The 20862-nt window shown below is 34.5% G+C and overlaps 1 protein-coding gene across 4 annotated transcripts in view; it reads left to right on the plus strand.

The window, feature by feature from the left end:
* Positions 1 to 20862, plus strand: part of XRCC4 (X-ray repair cross complementing 4) — a 211176-nt gene that overhangs the window by 63583 nt on the left and 126731 nt on the right. For all 4 annotated transcript variants that reach the window (XM_053664416.1, XM_037142965.2, XM_053664414.1 and 1 more), the window contains exon 4: positions 19787 to 19953. In XM_053664416.1, the coding sequence (XP_053520391.1) occupies positions 19787 to 19953 (167 nt within the window). The remainder of the gene's footprint in view (positions 1 to 19786; positions 19954 to 20862) is intronic.

Raw genomic sequence — 20862 nt, forward strand, 5'->3', positions numbered from 1 at the left:
AATTTATACACCACCACCACCTCAATGAAGATACAGAACCAGAATAAGTAGTTCATTCTTTCTCATTGCATTGATATACTACAATTTGATTATGCATTAACCAGTCGATGAAGTTTTTTTTAAGCAACAATTCTTTTTTTCTAAGATTTTATTTATTTATATTTAGAGAGACAGGAAGGGAGGGAGAAAGAAAAGGAGAGAAACATCGATGTGTGAGTGATAGATATATGGATTGGTTGTCTCTCACATGCCCTAAGTCAGGGGCCCTGGCCCACAACCCAGGCCTGTGCTCTGACCAGGAATCCAAGCAGTGACCTTTATTCACAGGCTGGTGCTCAATCCATGGAGCCACACCAGCCAGGGCAAAGTTTTGCATGGCTATAATTGCAACATTTGAGTTATCTTATTGCTTTCATTTTTTAAGACAAGTTTCTAGAGCAGTTGTCAGCTCACAGAAAACAAACAGAAGGCACAGAGATTTCCCGACCTTGCTACCACAAATGCATGGGTGCCATTATCAACATCCCCCACCAGAGCGGTATATTTGTTACAATTGCTGAACCTACACTGACACATCATTATCAGCTACAGTCTACAGTTTATGTTAGGGTCCAGTGTAGGTGGTGTACATTCTATGTGTTGGGACAAATGTGTAATGACACGTATCCATCATTATGGTATGATATAGTGAATATGCACTGTCCTAAAATCCTATGTGATCTGCCTACTTAATACACCCTTTGCCCTTAACTCCTGGCAACCACTGATCTTTTAAATTTTGCTTTTCCAGAATGTCATGTAGACACCATTTTTCATTCAGTAAGCATTTAAGGTTCCTCCATATCTTTCATGGCTTGAGAACTCATTTCTTTTTAGTGCGTAATAATATTCCATTGTATGGATGTAGCACAGTTTACCTGTTAGCCAACTGAATGACATCTTGGTTGCTTCAACTTTTAGGCAATTATGAGTAAAGCTGCTGTCTATATGGTGGTTTCTGTGTGGATATAGATTTTTTTCAACTCCCTGGGAACAATACCAAAGAATGCATTCATTGGATTGTAGAGTAAGAGGATGTTTCCTTTTGTAAGAACCCCCAGAACTGTCTTCCAACGTGGCTGTAGTGTTTTATAATCCCACCAGCAATGAGAGTCCTTGCTGTTTCATAGTTTCACCAGCACTGGTTGCCAGTGGTCCAGAATGGGCCGTCTGATGGGTGTGTAGTGGTATTTCATTGTTCTATTTTGCATTTCCTGATGTCACATGATGTGAACAAATATGCTTATTTGCCATCTGTATATCTTGTTTGGCAAGGTGGTCTGTTAAGGTCTCGGTTTCATTTTTTTCCTCACTGTTTGTATTTTTATTGTTGAGTTTCAGAAGTTCTTTGTGTATTTTTGATAATAGTCCTTTATCATATTTGTCTTTTGTAAAAATTTATCTTTTTCCCAGCCTGTGGCTTGTTTTCTCATTCTCTTGACATTGTCTTTTGCAGACCAGTTTTTAATTTTGATGAAGCCCAGCTTATCAGTTATTTTGTTGTTGAGTTGTGCATTTGGTGTTATATCTGAAACTTCACTGTCTTAGCCAAGGTCACATAGGTTTTCTTCCTCTGTTATCTTCCAGAACTTTTTAGTTTTGTATTTTACTTTAGATCTGGGATCTATTTTTGAGTTGATTTATGTGAGGGATAAGGTTTGAGTCTAGATGCTTTTTTCCTTTTCTTTGAATGTGAATGTCATAGTGTATTACATAATTCAGCTATGAACAACTTCACATATTTATAATTATTTTAAAACTAAAATAATTTATTAAAAAATACACCTGGTGGGTGAATGGATGCAGATAAAGTGAATTGGGGATGAGCAGTAGTGGAAGAGTTAAATCCACATCTTGTGCAGTGAGTGGGTTGAAGAAGGACTAGAGGAAATCGGTAGTGAATGGCTGAAACTAATAAATCAGGGTAAGTCACTAAAAGTATTGAAAGGGGCTTCTGTAGAGCTGGAGTCTAGGTAGTGGGAGTGCAGTAGGGCTTTTTCAGTGTAAAACTTGTAGAACTCTGACTTTTTAAACTATTGTCATACATTATTTTGATTGAAAATGGAATTAAATTATGCCTCTGGCATTCTTTTCTATATTATACATGTGATTGTTTTAGTATTAAGAACAGTTTCCAAGTCTCAAAATTGCTTGAGTTAAATGTTCACTGGCTGTGCCAGGTTGGTATATAGATTTGCTGAGTCCACTTTCTTGGCCCGTTGCCACATGCTTCTCACAGGATATAAAACCCCCTTTGAGAAGGAAAGATTTAAATCTTCCTTTGTTACATAAAACAGTGCTGTGAACATTTAAGAACAGAAATAATTTTTGATAAAGAGAAATTACAGTTGTGGCCACTGATACATAAATGAAAAGTTGTTAAAAAATACCCCCAAACTTTGGATATTCTATTATTGAAAATGCCTATCCTTATTTTGGAATTTGTTGTCCGTCCAATAGGCCTTTTGTTAAGAATCTACATATATGTGTATAGTACTATAGGCTATATAATGTAGCCACACAAGCCAGGGCACAAACTTAAACTTTTTGATGTTATTTCCAAATAAGATTTTACGTTCCAGAGACACCTGATAGAATGAAAGGATGTATTCTTTTACCTTACCACTTAAAATTTGAGTGCCATTCTCAGATCACATCACTGAAATTGTACTATGAATATTTTCATTCAGAGCTTCTGTGTATTATGATTACAAATGCATAATTTTATTATGATTATAAATGCATAATCATCTCATAAACACAGTTGTAAATGCATATAATTTTATCAACAATTTATTGTAAACATTTGGAAGAGTTCCTAATTTTTAAGATCATAAATAATATGTCATGTTTGAAATATCATGAGCTAAAATATTAAAAATAAAGAGAAATGGAAATGAATATGAATCTTAACTTCTAAATTTTATCCCTTTTTTAATTAAAGAAAAATTTATCAAGTAATTAAATTTTGGGGAGCCTTGTGAAGGGTTAACTTTGAATGATAGTTTATGCCATTTGAATTGTATTAGTCAGAGACTATTAAATTATTTGAAAGAACAAAAAGCAGAAAAGTTCAAGTAGCCTATGCATGTGATTGTACAACAGCCAACTTTCATATGCCTGCCTGAATATAATGATTATAATGATTATATTCTACCCTTTGGTGCATCTGTTATTAATTACAATTATATGTGGTGTCTAGCTGGAAACCAGTCTTCTCAATTCTGCTTCATTTACTCATAGTTTTTTTTAATATTCTAGGTATTGATGATAGCACCCTCATTGTTCTGACATTTCAAATGTTTTATAATCCAAATTATATATATATATATATGAATATATATAGATGCAATTGTTGCCATTGTTACATATAGGATGATTGATAAATAACCCTTTGTATTATTCTTGATGTTCTTTATTATCATTGTTTCAGAAAGGGTTCTGTCAGAATGCTAATCAGATGTCATTTTTATGTAGGAAGTCAGTCAGGATTGTTTCTGACTACAGTGCTCCTACTTTGGATATATTTCTTTCTCTGTGTTATCTTTTGGTTGTTTAGAGATTTTTGTCACTTCCCTGCCACAGAGATGATGCAGACCCTGCTACCTTTTTTTAAAACTCCTTCCACTTAAAAAAGAAACCAAATTGAAATTTGATTACTTGGGAATAATTATTTTTAATATGTGTCATATTTTATCATTTTTTATTTTTTAGGTACTTAATATAGCACTTCTGTGAGCCAGGACTGAATGCTTGGGAAATACAAGGTAATAACAGTATGAGGGAGATAACTGTTATTATCCCCATTGTACAGATGAGGAAACTGATAGAGAAGCACATAGCTAGTAAGTGACCATAGTGTTCTCAGCTGTTTTATTCGTATCAGTTGGATAATCAGAACACTTTTCCTTAAAAGCCTTATGACTACAAATCATACTTTTTAATAAATAAGAGAATAAAACATAATAATTGAAGAACTTTAGGGAGTCCTTTAATATTTATTAACATACTTTTATTTATTTTATTTCAATTCAATCACGTGCATTTGACTATTTTTTTAGAACTCAATAGTTATGTGCTAATAAAGGACTAGGTTGTTCCAGATTACTCATGAAGTACTATTCTTTCCTTCACTCAGCATATTTGCTCATTTGTCTTGTTTATTAGAGTCATAAAGATTGTAAAGAATTTTAATAAATAGGTTATATTTCCTGTTTTGTTCTTGAATCTGGACTCATGGTTTAATGTTAGTTTGGTTCAGTGAACATTTGGTTACTTATACTAGCATTTGTTTGGTACTATTATCTTAAATTCTCATTGGACATATACCTTTAAAATCTTACTCAGTCTTTTTGAGTAGCCATTAAAATAAAATTTATGTATTTTCTGCAGTGAATATGCTAATTCCCTTTCACACTGGGCTACCCTTCTTGCTGGATTCCTGTTTTCATAACAATCAATTTGTAATAATAGCTTGTGGAGTTTACCAATTCAGTGAACTCCAGACTACTTCAGCTGCTGTGCTTATTGATGAGGAGAGGAAGAAATGTATTGAGAAGACTTTATTATATACCTACTAAACTGCATTACAGAATTTGCCACGGAGTCATTTTATGACTATCTCCTTTTTGTTTTTAATACGTGTTTTTCCCATGTGAGTACATTTCTAAAGTTATTTGGTTTCTAGAAACAAAGAACAGATGGGTACTCGTACATCACGGCAAGTACAGTGGGACAGGAGGACTTTCATCATGCCCCTCCTGGTCAGCAGGCTAGCTCTCACGTGGTAGACCTCTGTGGCTGTTTGAAGCAGCCCCTGTTGCTCTTCTGGAGTCCTCAGGTCTTGTGTTAGTCCTCTTTACAGTAGCTTATATTTAAGCAATTGTGTATCTTGGTTGTGTATTAGTCTGAAAAAAGAAAGATAATTCTGAATAAGTATAAGTTAGGAAGTCCCAAGTAAGGGTGCTCTTTAGATTGTCCTATAGTTGTAGAAACTGATTCATTAATGTTGGTTAATATCTCTTTCCTCACCAGCATTGCCAAATTTTGTAATCAAACTTTACTGACCAAACTATCTGAAATGGGCACATTTCTATTCACAAAGCACTGCAACACAAAATAAAGCATAGCTTTATTCAGGGAAAAGGCCAAATTTAAAAATGTAAATCATGGATTATATCAGTAGACTTGTGATATTTGTAACTTCAGTATCCAAATCATGAGCAACCCCTAAGTGTCTATGACATGAAATGATCTATAATTTCATATAGCTCTGAATTTTAATTTTGTGCCACGTATTTTTAGTGGGAGATTTGCTTATTTATTCACATGAATATATGAGGTTTTGCTCTATACTTGTCAGTACAGTAATAAGGTCATCAAATCAAAAGGAAAATTTTAGTGAATATTGAAAGTGCTCTTAACTTGAAACAAACTACATCAAAAACATGTCTTCTGAGAGCAATATGGCTTTGGAAATGCTAGTGGCAGCACTAACCAGTGTGGCTCAGTAATTGGGCATCATCTCTCAAAGCAAAAGGCTGCTGGTTCGATTCCCGGTCAGGGCACAAACCTGGGTTGTGGGTTTGGTCCCTGGTCAGGGTGTATATGATTGATGCTTCTCTCTCCCACTGATGTTTCTCTTCCTATCTTCCTCCTTCCTTCCCCCTCTTTCTAAAAATAAGTAAATAAAACCTTTTTAAAAAGAAAAGAAAATGATAGTAGCTAATAGAAAGGTTTATGTGTTTGCAACGTAGAGAATTATTAAGGTCCTAGAAAATCTAGCCAGCATATCAATATATTTTGTATGAAATTTTAGAAGAAATTCTATAATGGGGGGCATTAGGTTATTAAATCAAACCAAACTAAAAAAAAAGACAGGAACAAAACACTTTTGGTTGTTAATTTAAAAGATGATTTTGTTAAATTCTCTGATTCTTAAAAGAAATTTGGTCTATTAAGAAATCTTTTGCACCCTAAGCACTTCTGCCATGTACATAAGAATCTACTAAATAGAAAAACATGTTGAGCTTTGTACTAAAATACCATGAAATTTGAAATAACCTATAATAATTAATCTTCTTCTATCAGCACAGCCTGTGAGTGAATTTCACACATTTAAGTTGTTTTCCAGAGATGTTGTTGTCACACAAGTTTAACAGAATAATATTTTCAGTAAATTATTTTTAGAAGTCAAAAATTATTACTCTTTACATATTATTAAGAACAGGAAACTTAAAAATTTTACACTTTAGGACATATTTTGGGCATATTGTAAACTTAAGTTTGGCAGGTAATATATTAAAGTATTTTCTTTTGAAAAATATTTCAATATCATTTTCTTTCAGATTAAATAAAGATGCATCTATGATTTCATTTTGTTAAAGACTGAGAAATCATTCAGAGTAACCTCATAATTATAGCTGACAAGATGAAACTTATTGGAAATATAAATTGATTCTACAGAGACATGTAAGTTATGACTGTGTTTCATTTGGTGTTTATTCTATTTAATTATAAATAACTAAATGTGTTTTTCCTCCCAAGGCTCCAAATAATGTGAAATGTTAAGGAAACTATTATCTGATTAGGTAAAGATTTAAGGTAGTTCTATAGTAAAAGAGAATCTCTTTTACAGCTTTGAACAAACATGCAGAATTATTAATCATTTTTTAATTCAAGATGAAAACAAATGTGAACTTTTCCTGATCTTGGACATAATGAAATAATCTTTCTACCTAAAGAAGCATAACTTCTTAGAATAAAATTAATTTCTGTAAAGAGATACTATTTCTGGAAATCCCTTAGCATTTCTTGAGGTAATACACATGCCTGTGATTACTCTAATTGACATAATAGACATAACTGATTTGTATTAGATTTAATTCAAAATTATTATGAAAAAGGTATTATGGAATAAGAGGATTTTATGTCCTGGATAGAAAATTGAAATGGTGGCAACAATGCATGGTGAAATTGCTGACTTCAATGATGAAAAATCCTTAGGCCTTTTGTAAACTTTAAGTGGGCAGCTGACATAACTTTATTGTCATTCCCATTTGTGCTGATCTGATTCCTCAGTAAATAGCAAATGACATTCATGAAGGTAATACAGGGATTAGGAAAAAATTGTAAGGATTTTTGGAACTAACATGTGATATTAACACCAAATGAAACACAATTATAAATTACATGTCCTCTGTCCCATTCCAGGTAAATAGAAATGCTGAGACAAGAAAAGAGGGTGGGTTGCAGAACCCCCAAGGGATAGAAATGAGAGGATAAATTGAAGCCAGAGTTTTATGGCATTGGCCAGAGAGGTCATTTTCCCCGTGTACAAGTTCTGTCGGTTTTAGTGCACTGCCTGTGTGGCGATCGGATGGAAGGGATCTGGTGCGTGGCAGGAGGGGAGGCCGTCTCCTCTCCTGGGCATGTTTTTGAATCAAGTCAGAACTTCTTTGTCCCCATAGCTCAGGGATTTCAAGCCAAGTGGTTGTTGTAGATAATTTCTGAAGTCTTGAAAAAACAAATTCTAAGCTATTCAGAAGCTAATGGAAGGCCCATGCAGATAGGAATCTTGTGGAAAGAATTGCTTCTCTGGAGATAAGGTCAAAATAAAAATCCCAGCCATGCGAATTATCATCTAACATGATTCAGTCAGCAGTCACAATAAAAAGAATTATTATCAGAAAGCATAAAATAATATAAAAATTCTAAGTAATATAAAACATATATTTTAAGTGATTAAGCACACTTTAAAGGAGTATTAAATGTAGTAAAAAGGTACAAAGGACAAATACATAGAAAATAGGAAAACAAAATAAGATGGTAGGAATAAAATCCTAGTAAGAGGCAGATTCTAGATTCTATAAAATATAAAGTCCAGCTTTATGCTATTTTTGAGAAACATATCTAAAACATAAGGAATGTAGAGTTAGGAAACAGATAAAAGTAATACACCAGACAAACATGAATCAAAATATAACTTCTGAGGGAATTTTATTATCATACAAAAATATACTTTAAGGCAAGGAGTGTTGAGTGTTGCTAGGAATAGAGAAGACAAATGAATAGAAAGACATAATAATTCTGAGAACTTGTATTCGCCTGACAACATACCCCAAAATACAGAAAGCAATGATTGACTCAATTACAAGTTGAAATTTAAAAAATCCAAAATCATAATGAAAGTTTTTAAAATACCTTTCTCGAAAACTAATATATCAAGCAGATGAGAAAACAGCCAGAACATAGAAGACCTGAACAATATATTTTAGCAAGATTACTTGGATGGATGGGTGGATGAATGATAAATAAATAGATCCCTGTAATAATTGGAGAATGTATATTTTTGTCAAGCATACTAAAACATGATAATATTTAACTATGAACTAGGCTACAAAGGACTCCTCAACCAAAGAATTGACATATGGATCAAGTTTTCTGTAATAACTTAATTCTAAAAAGATTGTCTCTCCAATAAATATAAACACAGAAAAGAACATTCATGGGCTGATGAAGAAATTTTTTTTTTAATATTAAATTTTATTTAGTTACTTTTCAAGTACATTTTTTTTTTATCTATTTCTCCCATCCCACCCCCCCCCCGCCCGGTCTCCCCCCTCCCTCCCATTCCCCCCCCCCCCCGCCAGTCCTCATCTCTGTGTCTTTCATACTTGTTCCTCAAAATCCCTCCCCCTTTTTCCCCTTAAGTTCCCTTCCCTCTCCCCTCTGGTCGCTGCCCACTTGTTCTCTATTTCAGCGTCTTTGTTTTTATTCTGTTTGCTTGTTTGTTTTATTCTTTAGCTTCCTGTCAAAGGTGAGATCATATGGTATTTGTCCTTCAATGCCTGGCCTATTTCACTCAGCATAATGCTTTCCAGTTCCATCCATGTTGTTGCAAAAGGTAGTAGCTCCTTCTTTCTCTCTGCTGCATAGAATTCCATTGCGTATATGTACCACAATTTTTTGATCCATTCATTTATTGATGATGAAGAAATTAAACGACTATGAAAATTTAAAATTGAACTGCAGCCAAAACACTATAGATCAGAGCTTGAAGCCAAAGAACTAGTGTAGTTTTATATGCGTGTTTAGAAATGTTGAAGATTGTTGAGCTGAGCTTTCAGCTCCCACCATGAGATCGAAGAAACGGTGCACGGTGAAGAGAGGAATCCCCAGGACGACTGCACACGATGGGTGCAGAGAGTGCCAGTCCATCCTGGGACAGGGGTCCGTCAGAGTGCCAGGAGGGATGAATCCCAGGAGGCCGGTGGTGGAGGGTGATTGTTTGATGTGGCAGATTGACTTGAGTTAGGACATTTGTGCGACATTGTTTTTAATACCTCCCCCATTCTCATTTTCCATCTATTTTATGCTTCCACTTTTAAATGAATATGTTTCAGATTTATTTTACAACTTTTTGGAAAATAGTCATTTTTACATAGTTTACTTTTTTAAAATTATGGATGGTTTTATATATTTTTTTGAAGTTTAGAGGAAAGCACTTCTGTTCTTTTAGAATATATGCTGATTGGACCACAAAGAATACCTCCTTGAAATTCTTCACCTGAGGACAATTCTAAATTTTAAGTTCTGTTTTCTCAGAAATTGATTTTTATATACTCCTTGATTTGGAATAGGCTTTTGCTATTGATCTAAAGAGAGCTTTGTTGTACAGTTGAGGGGGAGTTGCAGGTTGACAAGGAAAAGATGAAACACAAAACAAGGGCAGTGCTTGCTGACATAAAAAGAAGAAAACGGACACAGTGTGTCGTGGGCTGCGGTCTGGGTTATCCTTTATTAAGTCAGAACAGTGGGAGCTTGGCATTTTTCTTCTCTGAATCTAAAGACTGGATCATGTTCATATTGGATCTTCCTTGTCTTTGACACATTTGGTTTCCTGTGTTCTTTTTGGCTTGGAATCTTGGTTAGTGTGCAGTATGAATTTGAGGGAAAAAAATCCTCATTTCCAAATGGAATATTTAAAGTAAGCAGGCGGTGTGTTTATTACTGTGGAAACCAGACAGTAAACAGAATGATTTCCAAAGACTAAGTGATTAAATGCCAACAGGACTTCAGTGATACTGAAGTTCTACCATAACTTTTGTTTCACCGTAATTATTAAAATACTTTCTGAAACAATTACGTGATTTATATGTTGTTGTTTTTTTTGCCACGCAAACATGATTTTTTTTTCAAGTTTTAGTAGAAAATCACTTATTATACTGAATGGGAAAACTTGAAGATATTTTTGGGTACAGCAATTACGATGGCTAGAACCTTCTGAATGTGTTCAATTCTCAGGAATTACTTGATAACGTTTTTCATGCTGTTTACCACTGTGTCCATCTGCTTTCTTGTACAGTCTTTTCATGGAAGTGCCTTTCGAAAACCTGTTCATCTGCTTTGATATATAACTTAAAATTTTATATAACACAGGAAGATATTTCTGTTTCTGGTGAATCATTTTTTTTGCACCTGATAATACTTTTGGGTAAACTTGATGAGACCAAAGTTGCTAGAAATTAAATTTGGCTTGACTCTCATTCATGACAGTCCCATTAATCGTATCTTGAAGTAATCCCTGTTGTTTCATTAAAAACAAAATACAACTTTATTTTCTAATCACTAAGTGTTTTTTTTTTTTCTGTTGTGCCACAAATTGCTACAAACTTAGCCGCTTAAAGCACCACCCATTGTCTCGGAGTTTTTATAGGTCAGAAGACTGGCCATGTCACAACTGGGTTCTCTGCTCAGGATCATACAAGGCTGAAATCACAGTGTCCGCACAACTGCATTCTCCTCTGGAGCTCAGATTCCTATTCCAAGCTGGTGCATTTGTTGGCATCAAGCCTTTCCTTGCTGGCTGTTAGCCAAGGGTGGTTCCATTTTGAAACCAAGCCACATGGAATTTCCTTCAAGTTGAACCTCTGTTCTTCATGAAGGTGCATTTTAAGGGCTCACTTAATATATGATCAGGCCCGGCCAGAATAACCTTTCCTTTTTACAGTCTGCTGTGCTGTGTAACCTGACCTAATCACATGAGTGAGCATCCTGTTATATTCACAAGTTTCCCCCTTCACACAGGAGAGGGTTTTACAGGCCTGTGTATCGGATGTTGGGAATCTTTAGGGCCATCTGGGAATTCCACCTTCCACTGAAACTCTAGAGGCTGTTAGGTGTGTCTTCCTTCTCTTTTATACACCTTCCTATGTGTCTATATTCTTTTCCTCTTCCAGTTTAATTCAAGGAAGAATATACTGTTCCAAGTCTCAATTCCCCCATCCTGGTCTTTCCCACTCCTTTCATTCACTCTCTCAGACCTGTAACTCACTTTCTCGGCTTTACGCTTATATTTTCATTTCCCCCTCTCTACTTGCTCCTTCTCTTACATTTATATGTTCTCCATTCCTACATTCTTGTCCCTCAAGTGAACCTGTCTACACTTTCCTATGGCAAGACAGTTTAAGTTCACCGTCTTTTTGCAGTACTTTCCCAAACATCTGATCTCCCTTCTTTGGCCCTCCCTCCTACTCTCGTCTGTCACCAGAGGAATATTCCTAAAATGACAATTACATTGTTCCACTTAAAAAATAATTGAAGTTCATCTGTTTGTATTTAGCAGAGGACCAGATATGTCCTGTGACATGTTACGTTTGACCCTTATATATAGAAAAGAATTTAAGCCAGTTTCCAACAATTAAAACCAGGAGCTTATATTATATCTAAATATCTTATTTCTGGCCTCTTCCAAAAAACTAGAAATATGTGTAATGTGGCCCACATTTTCACAATAGCAATACACTACTATGACCCAGTGGTGGCCCTGTAGATGGGAAATGATGTCTGTAATTTGCCAGCCCATCAACTTGATTCATTCGCTAGCCTTGCCCTTGAAGACAGTTGACGTTGCAAGCCTTCACTAGGGAATAAAGGCTAAATGTTTTAGCTTGACATTAGTATGTTTTCCTAACTTCATCCCATTTATTCTTTTGAAACCATGTTGCATTTTAGTCGGATAATCACATTTCAGTTTCTCCTGCCAGATCTCCATCAAGACAGGAAGTATGTTTTGTTTATGCTTTCATTCTCAGCCCCAAACAAAATTTCTAACACGTACTAGAAGCTCAGTGAAATTGATTTGAATGGTGCTGAATGTACTTTCATACTGACTTTATGTGTCCATGTAATTGCTCAAAAGACAATGGACAAAAGTATGTATCCTCTCTCTAGCACTATTGGAAAATCTTTTTTTCATTCTGTTGAGTATCCTTATAATCGTTACTCTAAACTCTCTATCTGATAAATTGCTTGCTTCTGTTTCATCTAGTTCTATGTCTGGAGATTCCTTTGTTTTTTCATTTAGGATCTGTTTCTTTGCCTTCCCATTTTGGTTGCCTCTTTGTGATTGTTTGTATGTATTAGGTAGATCTGCAAAGACTGTGGTGTAAGCCTTTTTCAGACACTGCTTGTGTCTGGCCATTAACCACCTGATTGGAACTATGAGCAATCCATGGTATCTGGCTCCCTCTGATATGCCTATGTGTATGCAAAAAGAACCAGGCTGTACACTAAGGCCCGCTTTTATCAGCTGAAGTCTCACAGAGCTCCCAGATATTTGCCTTAGTTGTTAAATTAATTTGTGATATAGCCTGAAGCTGTAATCAGCAGCCTGGCTTAAGTTCTACAGGGTGGGGCAGAGTAATTCCTGCAGGAGGGCCTATTGCTGTCCCTCAGGTTGATGCCACTTGGAGAGGAGTGCTCTTCCTGTGAAGGATGGCTTCTGCAGTGTGGGAAATGACTTAGCACAGGAACCTTGGTGGCTGGCTGTTCCTTCAGTTCTCTCCCCAGAGCCACCAACCCCAGACTCTCCCAAGTGTCTCTATTACACTCTGCCCTCCTTCTACTGGAGCCCAGGGTAAGTGGCTGCAGTGAATGAAATGCTTTTCACAGCAGGATGTTATCTTGGTTATTTTCTAGCTTTGGTGCTATAACCTGGGGAGCCCAGCTTGGGGTTTAGACCCCACATTTGTCAGGGGGAAATCACCCCGCCTCTGAAATATCCCTTGGGAACTTCAGCTGCTGCCCATGACTGCCCCTCCAGCCCTCTTGTGCTGCCTCCAAACTCCCTACCAGTCTCCTTGTGGTGAACTGGTTTCTTTTGTCTTTCCATGGCTATAAGGCTTCTCTCCAGCTAGTGACAAGTTGGTTATTCAGGATGATTTTTCTACAATAGGTGTAATTCTAGACTGGGCCTTGGAGGAGCTTAGTGTAGCTTCCACTTACTCCTCTGCCATCTTCTGTATGTCCTTACATTGTGCTCTGACGCTTTTAGGATGGTCTTTCCTGTATACTTGAAAACACACTTTCCGGTATGTTTTAGTTCTGTTTTTCAGAAATGCCATATTGAACATTAAAAAAAATCTTACTCTTCATTTATCCATACAAGTGTTTTTGCATGAAATTGGAAGTACCTGCTCATGTTAACAAGAATCATAGGTAGTTTTGGGCAGTGTGAGGATAGTCATCTAATCCATGACAAGGTGGTTCCTCTATGTTACTTACTGATGAGATGATAGCAATGGAAGTGTTAGCATCATTGCTCTTTATTCTCTGTCAGTTAAATTGCAAACAACTTCTCTTTCTGATCCTGTTTTTGTGTTCATGTAGGTGCAAAACACTCTGGATTGTTACCTTTTTCCATGGCAGCTAATAGTGATAGCATGAGTTGTCTACAAGAAATTGTTTTCTGCATATATTCCAACTTATTTGTAACACTCTGCTTTTATTTTTAGATACTGTTCCAGTAGTTACTTGTTTTGTTATTTATAATTTTCAGTCCACAATCATGAAAAAAATAAGGCTGAATAAAAGTAGTTCTTATCCTCTTCATATTTTTTAAATTTATTTTTATTGAAATGGCCCAAGAATGGATAACCAGGGCACGGTGGGGGAATTTAGGAAATTAGTTATCTTTAGAATATAACCATAGACTCTGTACACTGATATGTTACCTGCATTAAATTTTTTTTTCAGAAAACAAAGTCCATAGAATACATATATAGTATATAAATAACAGTATATATATTTATAAATATAATAAGTTATTCACTCACACAATTACATTGCCTTAGAAAGCTCACTGTCTGCCATTGGAATCTGGAGACTCAGGGAAGCCCGTGATATAGTTCAAAGGCTTCATTGCTAGAGAGCTGATGGTGTAGAATTCCAATCCAGGTCAGAAGACCTAAGAACCAGGAGTGGGAGGAGGACAGGAGAAGACTTGTGTGTCAATGAGCCCAACTTGTCAGACAGAGCATGAATTCAGTTTTCCTCTGCTTTTTGTTCTATTTTGTCCCTCAACTGATTGGGATGATGGTCACCTGGATTGGGGAAAGGAATCTGTTTTACTCAGCCCACCAATGTAAATGCTGCTGTCTTCTAGAAACACTTTCATAGACAAGCTCAGAGTAATGTTTGCACAACTAGCTGAGATCCAGTGACCCGGTAAAGCAGACACATAAAATTAAACATTACACTAGCTACAGCCAGTATTGATGTTGAGAGTCTGTTACGGTCTGTATATTGATATCTTGATTACTGTTTCATGCTGCTCCTATTATACTGAAAATGTGCTTATCTACCGCTATTCTGACATTGATGTACTTGTGAAAAATATTGAATATGATGTGAATGAATACCTTTTTTATAATGCTTCTTGCACTATATAATGTGTTATTCTTTGTAAGTCTCTTTGTGGGTAGAGACATTGCTTTATTTCTTCTTGTACCTTTGATGCATATATTAGTATTGGGTGAAATTTCTCTTAAAAATGTTCACTGAATTGGTGATAAGACTGAGCAATGTTTTTGGTTATATAGTAGTTAGGTTGGACAATGGTATTCAAGTTTTTGATTTTCAAAAATCCAGGTCACAGATTATTGATAAAGGAGCCTCGTCTGGGCTTTAATATTCATCACATGTATATCTTGTTTTGGATTTTAAGCACCAAGAATGTGGATAACATTACAAAAAAAGAAAATTTCAAATTTCAGGGCATTTTGAAATATATCATGTTTTTCTTCATATTATTAGCTTCAGCTAAAAAAAAGATGTACATAAGAAGAAAAAGATGTATTAAGAAAAACCAAAATTCTAATCTGATTGTCAGTCTTCAATATGCTATTTCAGTGTAGAAAATGGTTATTAAAACCAATTTAATTGTAACAGCCTTAAAATTTAAGGTAGACTTTGAATGTAGACTCATTAAACACAGTTGTTGAAAATAAAAATCTCAGTTAAACATAACTAAATAAATAGGAATTTATTTTGAGGTAGCTATTCCAATATATATTCAACTCCATAAAAAGCTCTCTATATTACAGTCAAATTGGTCAGATTTCTTAAGGTCATTGAGAGGAAATATATACATACTACCTTTGAAGATTGAGGTATACTAGGAATATCCATATAAATGAGGGATTTTGCTCAAGGGGAAGGTAAAGATAGAATGGAAATAAACCTACTTGGCCTCCCAATAATGCCTCCGTTCTACTTCTTATAAGATTAGTGTGTGGTGAATTGGAATATTAGCTCTGTCCACTTTAGGAAAACACCTTGTGGGAACTTCTAATATTTGTTTGTTTGAAAAACAACGCTTTGGCCCTGGCTGGGTAGCTCAGTTGGTTAGCGTGTTGTCTGTATCTGCCAAGGTTGTGGGTTCAGTCGCCAGTCAGGGCACATACAAGGAGCAACCAATGAATGCATAAAATAAGTCGAACACAAATTGATTTTTCTTTCTTGCTCTCACCCTCTCCACTCCCCTCAAAAAACAAACAGAAAAAAACCCACAACACTTTCTTGGTAATTCTGAGGGGACACAGAATGTGACTATTGCAGTCACTTAATATATAGAATCTCTTTGGGAAGAGTTTAGATCAAGTCATTTCAAAAGCAGTCAGCCATCCCCATTCATACTAGATCCTTGTATGATATTCATTGGCTTTTGCATTGATCTACTTAGCAGTTCTTGGGGCAGCGAATTTGTGTTTATGTATGCATAAACTTGTAATAGCTGCCATGTACTTGTAGAGGTTTACTTATCCAGCTTAAAAACTAAATAACCCTTGCCAAAAAAGAGCTCTATACCCGACAGACATACAGGCATCATGACCTTCTTTAATTTATAGCCAAACACTAATACGTAAAATTAGGATAATTTTTTAAAGAGTTTATGTTATATTATTTTCTGAACTGAGTCATTAAAGGGAATGCTTTTTTCTCTCTTAATATATTGTAACAATGACAGTAAGTGCCAAAGCATTTCTAGTAGTTGCACATAAATCCTTTATCGGACCTTTGAGTCATGCAAAGAATAATCATCCTTTTAAGAATTTTATTAAATACTCATTTTGCATCTAACATTGTTTCTCCCTGGTACAACTTTTCATATAACTGTGTGTCTCAGTGTATTTTATGTTTTCAAAATGCTACTCTCTCTACCATTACTCCCTCACTTTAGTTTTAGGAATCCATCACTGAGCACCCCATCAAATGAACTGGGATTACTACATTGTCAAAATACAATAACTGCTATACTATTTGGACATTTTTGGCAATGGGTAAGAATTCTCATTTGAGATTGCTTCATAAGAAAGAGTTTGCAGGAGTAAAACTAATATGCCAAAACAGTTGATTTTTTTGGACTTCATTGAAACTAAGTATCTGGTTTTAATATTTGCTAACAGCAAGGTACTAGTAGTCTATGTGACAGGACTTATTTACATAGTTACCACCAAACACTGGGTATTTCATGCATTAATGACATTATTTCATTGAAAACAATAATTTTAGTCCTGAAGTATTTTACCATTTTAGTCTGGCTACATTTAAACTTTTAGCTTTTTTTTTTTTCACTTTTAGCTTTTTTTTTCACTTTTAGCTTTTTAATAATGAAAATTTATGGTTGTGATATTGTAGCTTGTATTGATTTTCCGGAAACTAATTTATTAACCTTGTAGGATGTAAAAAACTACTACCCTTTTTGCTTTTTTGTAAAGCATATATTGTATAATATATGCTTTCTTTAAAAAACAAAGACTTTATTTTTTAGAGAGAGGGGAAGGGAGGGAGAAAGAAAGGGAGAGAATCATCAATGTGTGGTTGCCTCTTACACACTCTCAACTGGGGACCTGGCCCACAACCCAGACATGTGTCCTGACTGGGAATTGAACCAGTGCCCCTTTGGTTCGCAGGTTGGCATTCAGTCCACTGAGCCACACCAACCAGGGCTGCTCTCTATAATGCAGAGTGCCTTGTACATATACATGGTAGAAACTAAAGAAAGGATATTTAATTGAATTTGAAATTTTTATGTAGATTTCTACAGAATTTTTTTGACTACATTTCACATGACCCTTACAGTATTTTTGTCTTAGGCTCAAAATCTGAATTTATTTCTGTAGCCTCACAGAGACTTACATATAACTGACATAATACCTAAAACATAGTAAGTACTCAATAAGTATTACTTATTATTAGAAAAATGTTATTTTATAATTTGGTTTATTTCATAACACTGGTGGAACATATTCTCTGAATATGCCTGTTATTCTGAAGATATGAATTCATTGATTTCTGGTATCTAGAATTGCTGTAGAAGTCCAGTGCCATTCTGATTCTTGATCATTCACATGTAGCCTGTTTTATTACTCTGGAATATTTTAGGATCCTCTTTGTTGTCCTAAATGTTCCAAAATTTAGTTATGCTATGTCTTGATATGAGTGCTCTTTTAATCCAGTGTGCTGGGAACTTAGTAGACCCTTTGAATCTGAAAATTTAAATCTTTTATTTCATGCATTTCTTCTTATACTTTTTAAATTTCTTCTCCATTTTGTTTTCTCTTTTGGCTAGTTCTGTGAATTTTGACTGAAATTGCCTGAAATTTTAACTGAATGAATAATAATTATTAGAGTTTTTCCAAGTCTTTTTTTTTTTTGGTATACATTGTTCAAATTGTTTAATTTCTGTTACACGTATAAGCCTAATACAACTAGGTATACTCATTGAAATAAAGAACAGTTTTTTTTCTAATCTGTTTTCTTATTTTGTCAAGAAACCAGAGGAGGTAAGATAAAACAAATTGAAGGATTAAACAGACCGATGTGCTTAGGTTGCAAGACACACTTTTTTTTCCTGGCTATACAAGTAATATTCAGTCCTCTGAAACCAGCCTATCATACTAAAGAATATAAATATCTTTTGTTTTTATTTAGATTTTAAGTTAAATAAATGTTTCTCAACACTAGAGACCCACTAGAGACCATCTGTATTTAAGCCTTTTGTCAGGGTTTCTGTAATATTAAGTAAGACTTTTCTTTTGGAAAATTTAAAGTAAATAATTAAACACAATTTATACAGAAAAGTTTACTCTCTGGGGTTAAACATACAAATGATTCTAATTTATAGGAATTAACTGAAATGTTATATAAAATTCCACTCAGATTTCAAACATTGGATTTTTATTTTAGTAACTTTTAGTTTTCTTTTGAATTGATTAATAGGGATTTGTGTCAGAATTATCTACCACTGTTTAAATATTTCTCAATCTGTATATAGCATACTTATAGAAATACTCTTTTTTATAGCAAGACATTTGGGAAATGTTCTAATTAGGTAAATGCCGTAATGGAAATTACTGATATAGGAAGCTAAAACACAATATAAAAAACCTCTCAGTTTTACTCTCAATTTTGCTATCAATGCCAGAATCTCCCTTCAGAATTATGTGTCCTTTTGGAGAAACTAGTAGTTTCTCTTACTGGTTGTTTAGTTAGGATACTTCAGTATGTTAGATAACTACTCTGAACCTTGGTCTATAATCTATAAAAATGCATGATAGTTCCACTGCCGTGATGCTGAGTTTATATTTGTGCTTTGCTTGAGTCATCCTTCAGCCACAAGAGATGGCAGCTATAATAATAATTTATTTTAAAAATCTTACTGGTTCCTACAATAATTATAATTTCGATGGTAAGGATAAGTATAATTATTATTAATTACTGTGTTAGTATCTTTATCTACCAAATGAAGACAACCTTTGTTCCCTTCAGAATTCCCTAACTATAAATAAAACTAGATTTTACTATATTATTTTAAAGTGCCCACTAGAAGAGTAATTAAAATTATGCGAAAGTACTCAAGCTTGAAAACTGACATTATTGTTAATAATGTATAGTAATAAATTGTTGTTTTTTGATGTTTTGTGGTGTCTCCAGGTTTATCAGTTGCCTACATCCCTACCGTTCTCTCAGCTATTACCACATTTTCCCCTTCCTTCAGAAATAACATAGTTTATGTCAATTATTCCATTTTACCGTCAGCATTAACAGAAACTAATTAGCATTAAAAATCCTAACGTGTAATTCTTTTTCTTAATCTGAGCAGAGACACTTGGGTAAGGTTGTAGCAAACAGATGGTAATATGGTGTTTATGTTCCTTTCTATTCTGCCGGAAGGTGTGATTTACAACCTACAATGATTATTCTTAGGTTATTTTTTGATCTATATAATAAACTTTAGTAAGAAATTAGAAAGTTGCTCAGTTATTTTGTTCACTCTGTATCTGGTAAATGCACTCTATTTAAATCAGACTTTTTCCCTTTAGAGTAAATTATGCGTATTTTAAATCGAGTTGCTCAATTTTGGTATTCTCCCAAAGCTAATCATGTTTTTCTTTCATCCTAGTTCAGACTTGGGTCCTTCAATCTAGAGAAAGTCGCAAGCCCAGCTGAGGTCATTAGAGAACTCATTTGTGACTGCCTGGACACCATTGCAGAAAACCGTGCCAGAAATGAACACCTGCAGAAAGAAAATGAAAGGCTTCTGAGAGATTGGAATGATGTTCAAGGACGGTGTGTGCGTGATGTGTTATATAAACACAAAGCTCTCTTCATATCGTTGTAGCATTAAGTTAATGATTTGTAAATTTGTAACATAGGCTAGCATATATTTAAAATAAGTCTGTCATTAATTATACCTTTATTTAATATAATTAAACCAAATTACTGGTCACTATTGTACATGATAATAATACATTAACACTTTTAGGTCATTAGTATTTGGTTGTACCAGCAAACTTATAAACAATAAGGAGTAACTGGGCAATGAGAATCAGGATTGATTAATATTAATCAAAATTTAGGAAGTTGATACTTGTAAGGATTACTTTAGCTTAAATTACAGTATTAATAGTAAATAAATAGAGACGTGAAATGTAAATATGTGCAATTTATTATTTGGAATCTTTATATAAATGGCAACTATTTCAAATGATGTGTGTTTTGGCTCCTAATACTTATTTTCCCTGATTGATTGCAAATTCATACTACCAGCGCTTTTAAAAGGTGAGGTAATTGTGACTACTGGAAAAGACATTTGAAAGCCTTTTATTTTTCCGATTTTACCTCTTATTTTTTAAACGATGAAGAGGAAGGTCATTTATTTTATTAATTATGAATTTTCTGAAGTATTTCATAATCTAGGCTGGCCCAAGGTTTATTTAGCCTGTGTTATTCTATTACGGAAAAGATTTTTGAAGGAAATAAAATGTATGTTGTGAACATTATATCTCTACAGAGACATATATAGTATAGTATGTATATGTTTATACATCTTGAAACATCTGAATTATGTGGAATGCATATAATAGTTATAATTATTGTTATTATATCCAGTGTGTCTAGTAGATTTTTAAAATTTTCATTCAAACCAGTAGTAGCTCTAAAAGATAAGAATACTTTTCTAGCCCTGGCTGGTGTAGC

Source organism: Artibeus jamaicensis, unplaced genomic scaffold (assembly GCF_021234435.1).
Source record: "Artibeus jamaicensis isolate MK-2021 breed Jamaican fruit bat unplaced genomic scaffold, CSHL_Jam_final contig_373, whole genome shotgun sequence".
NCBI lineage: Eukaryota > Metazoa > Chordata > Mammalia > Chiroptera > Phyllostomidae > Artibeus > Artibeus jamaicensis.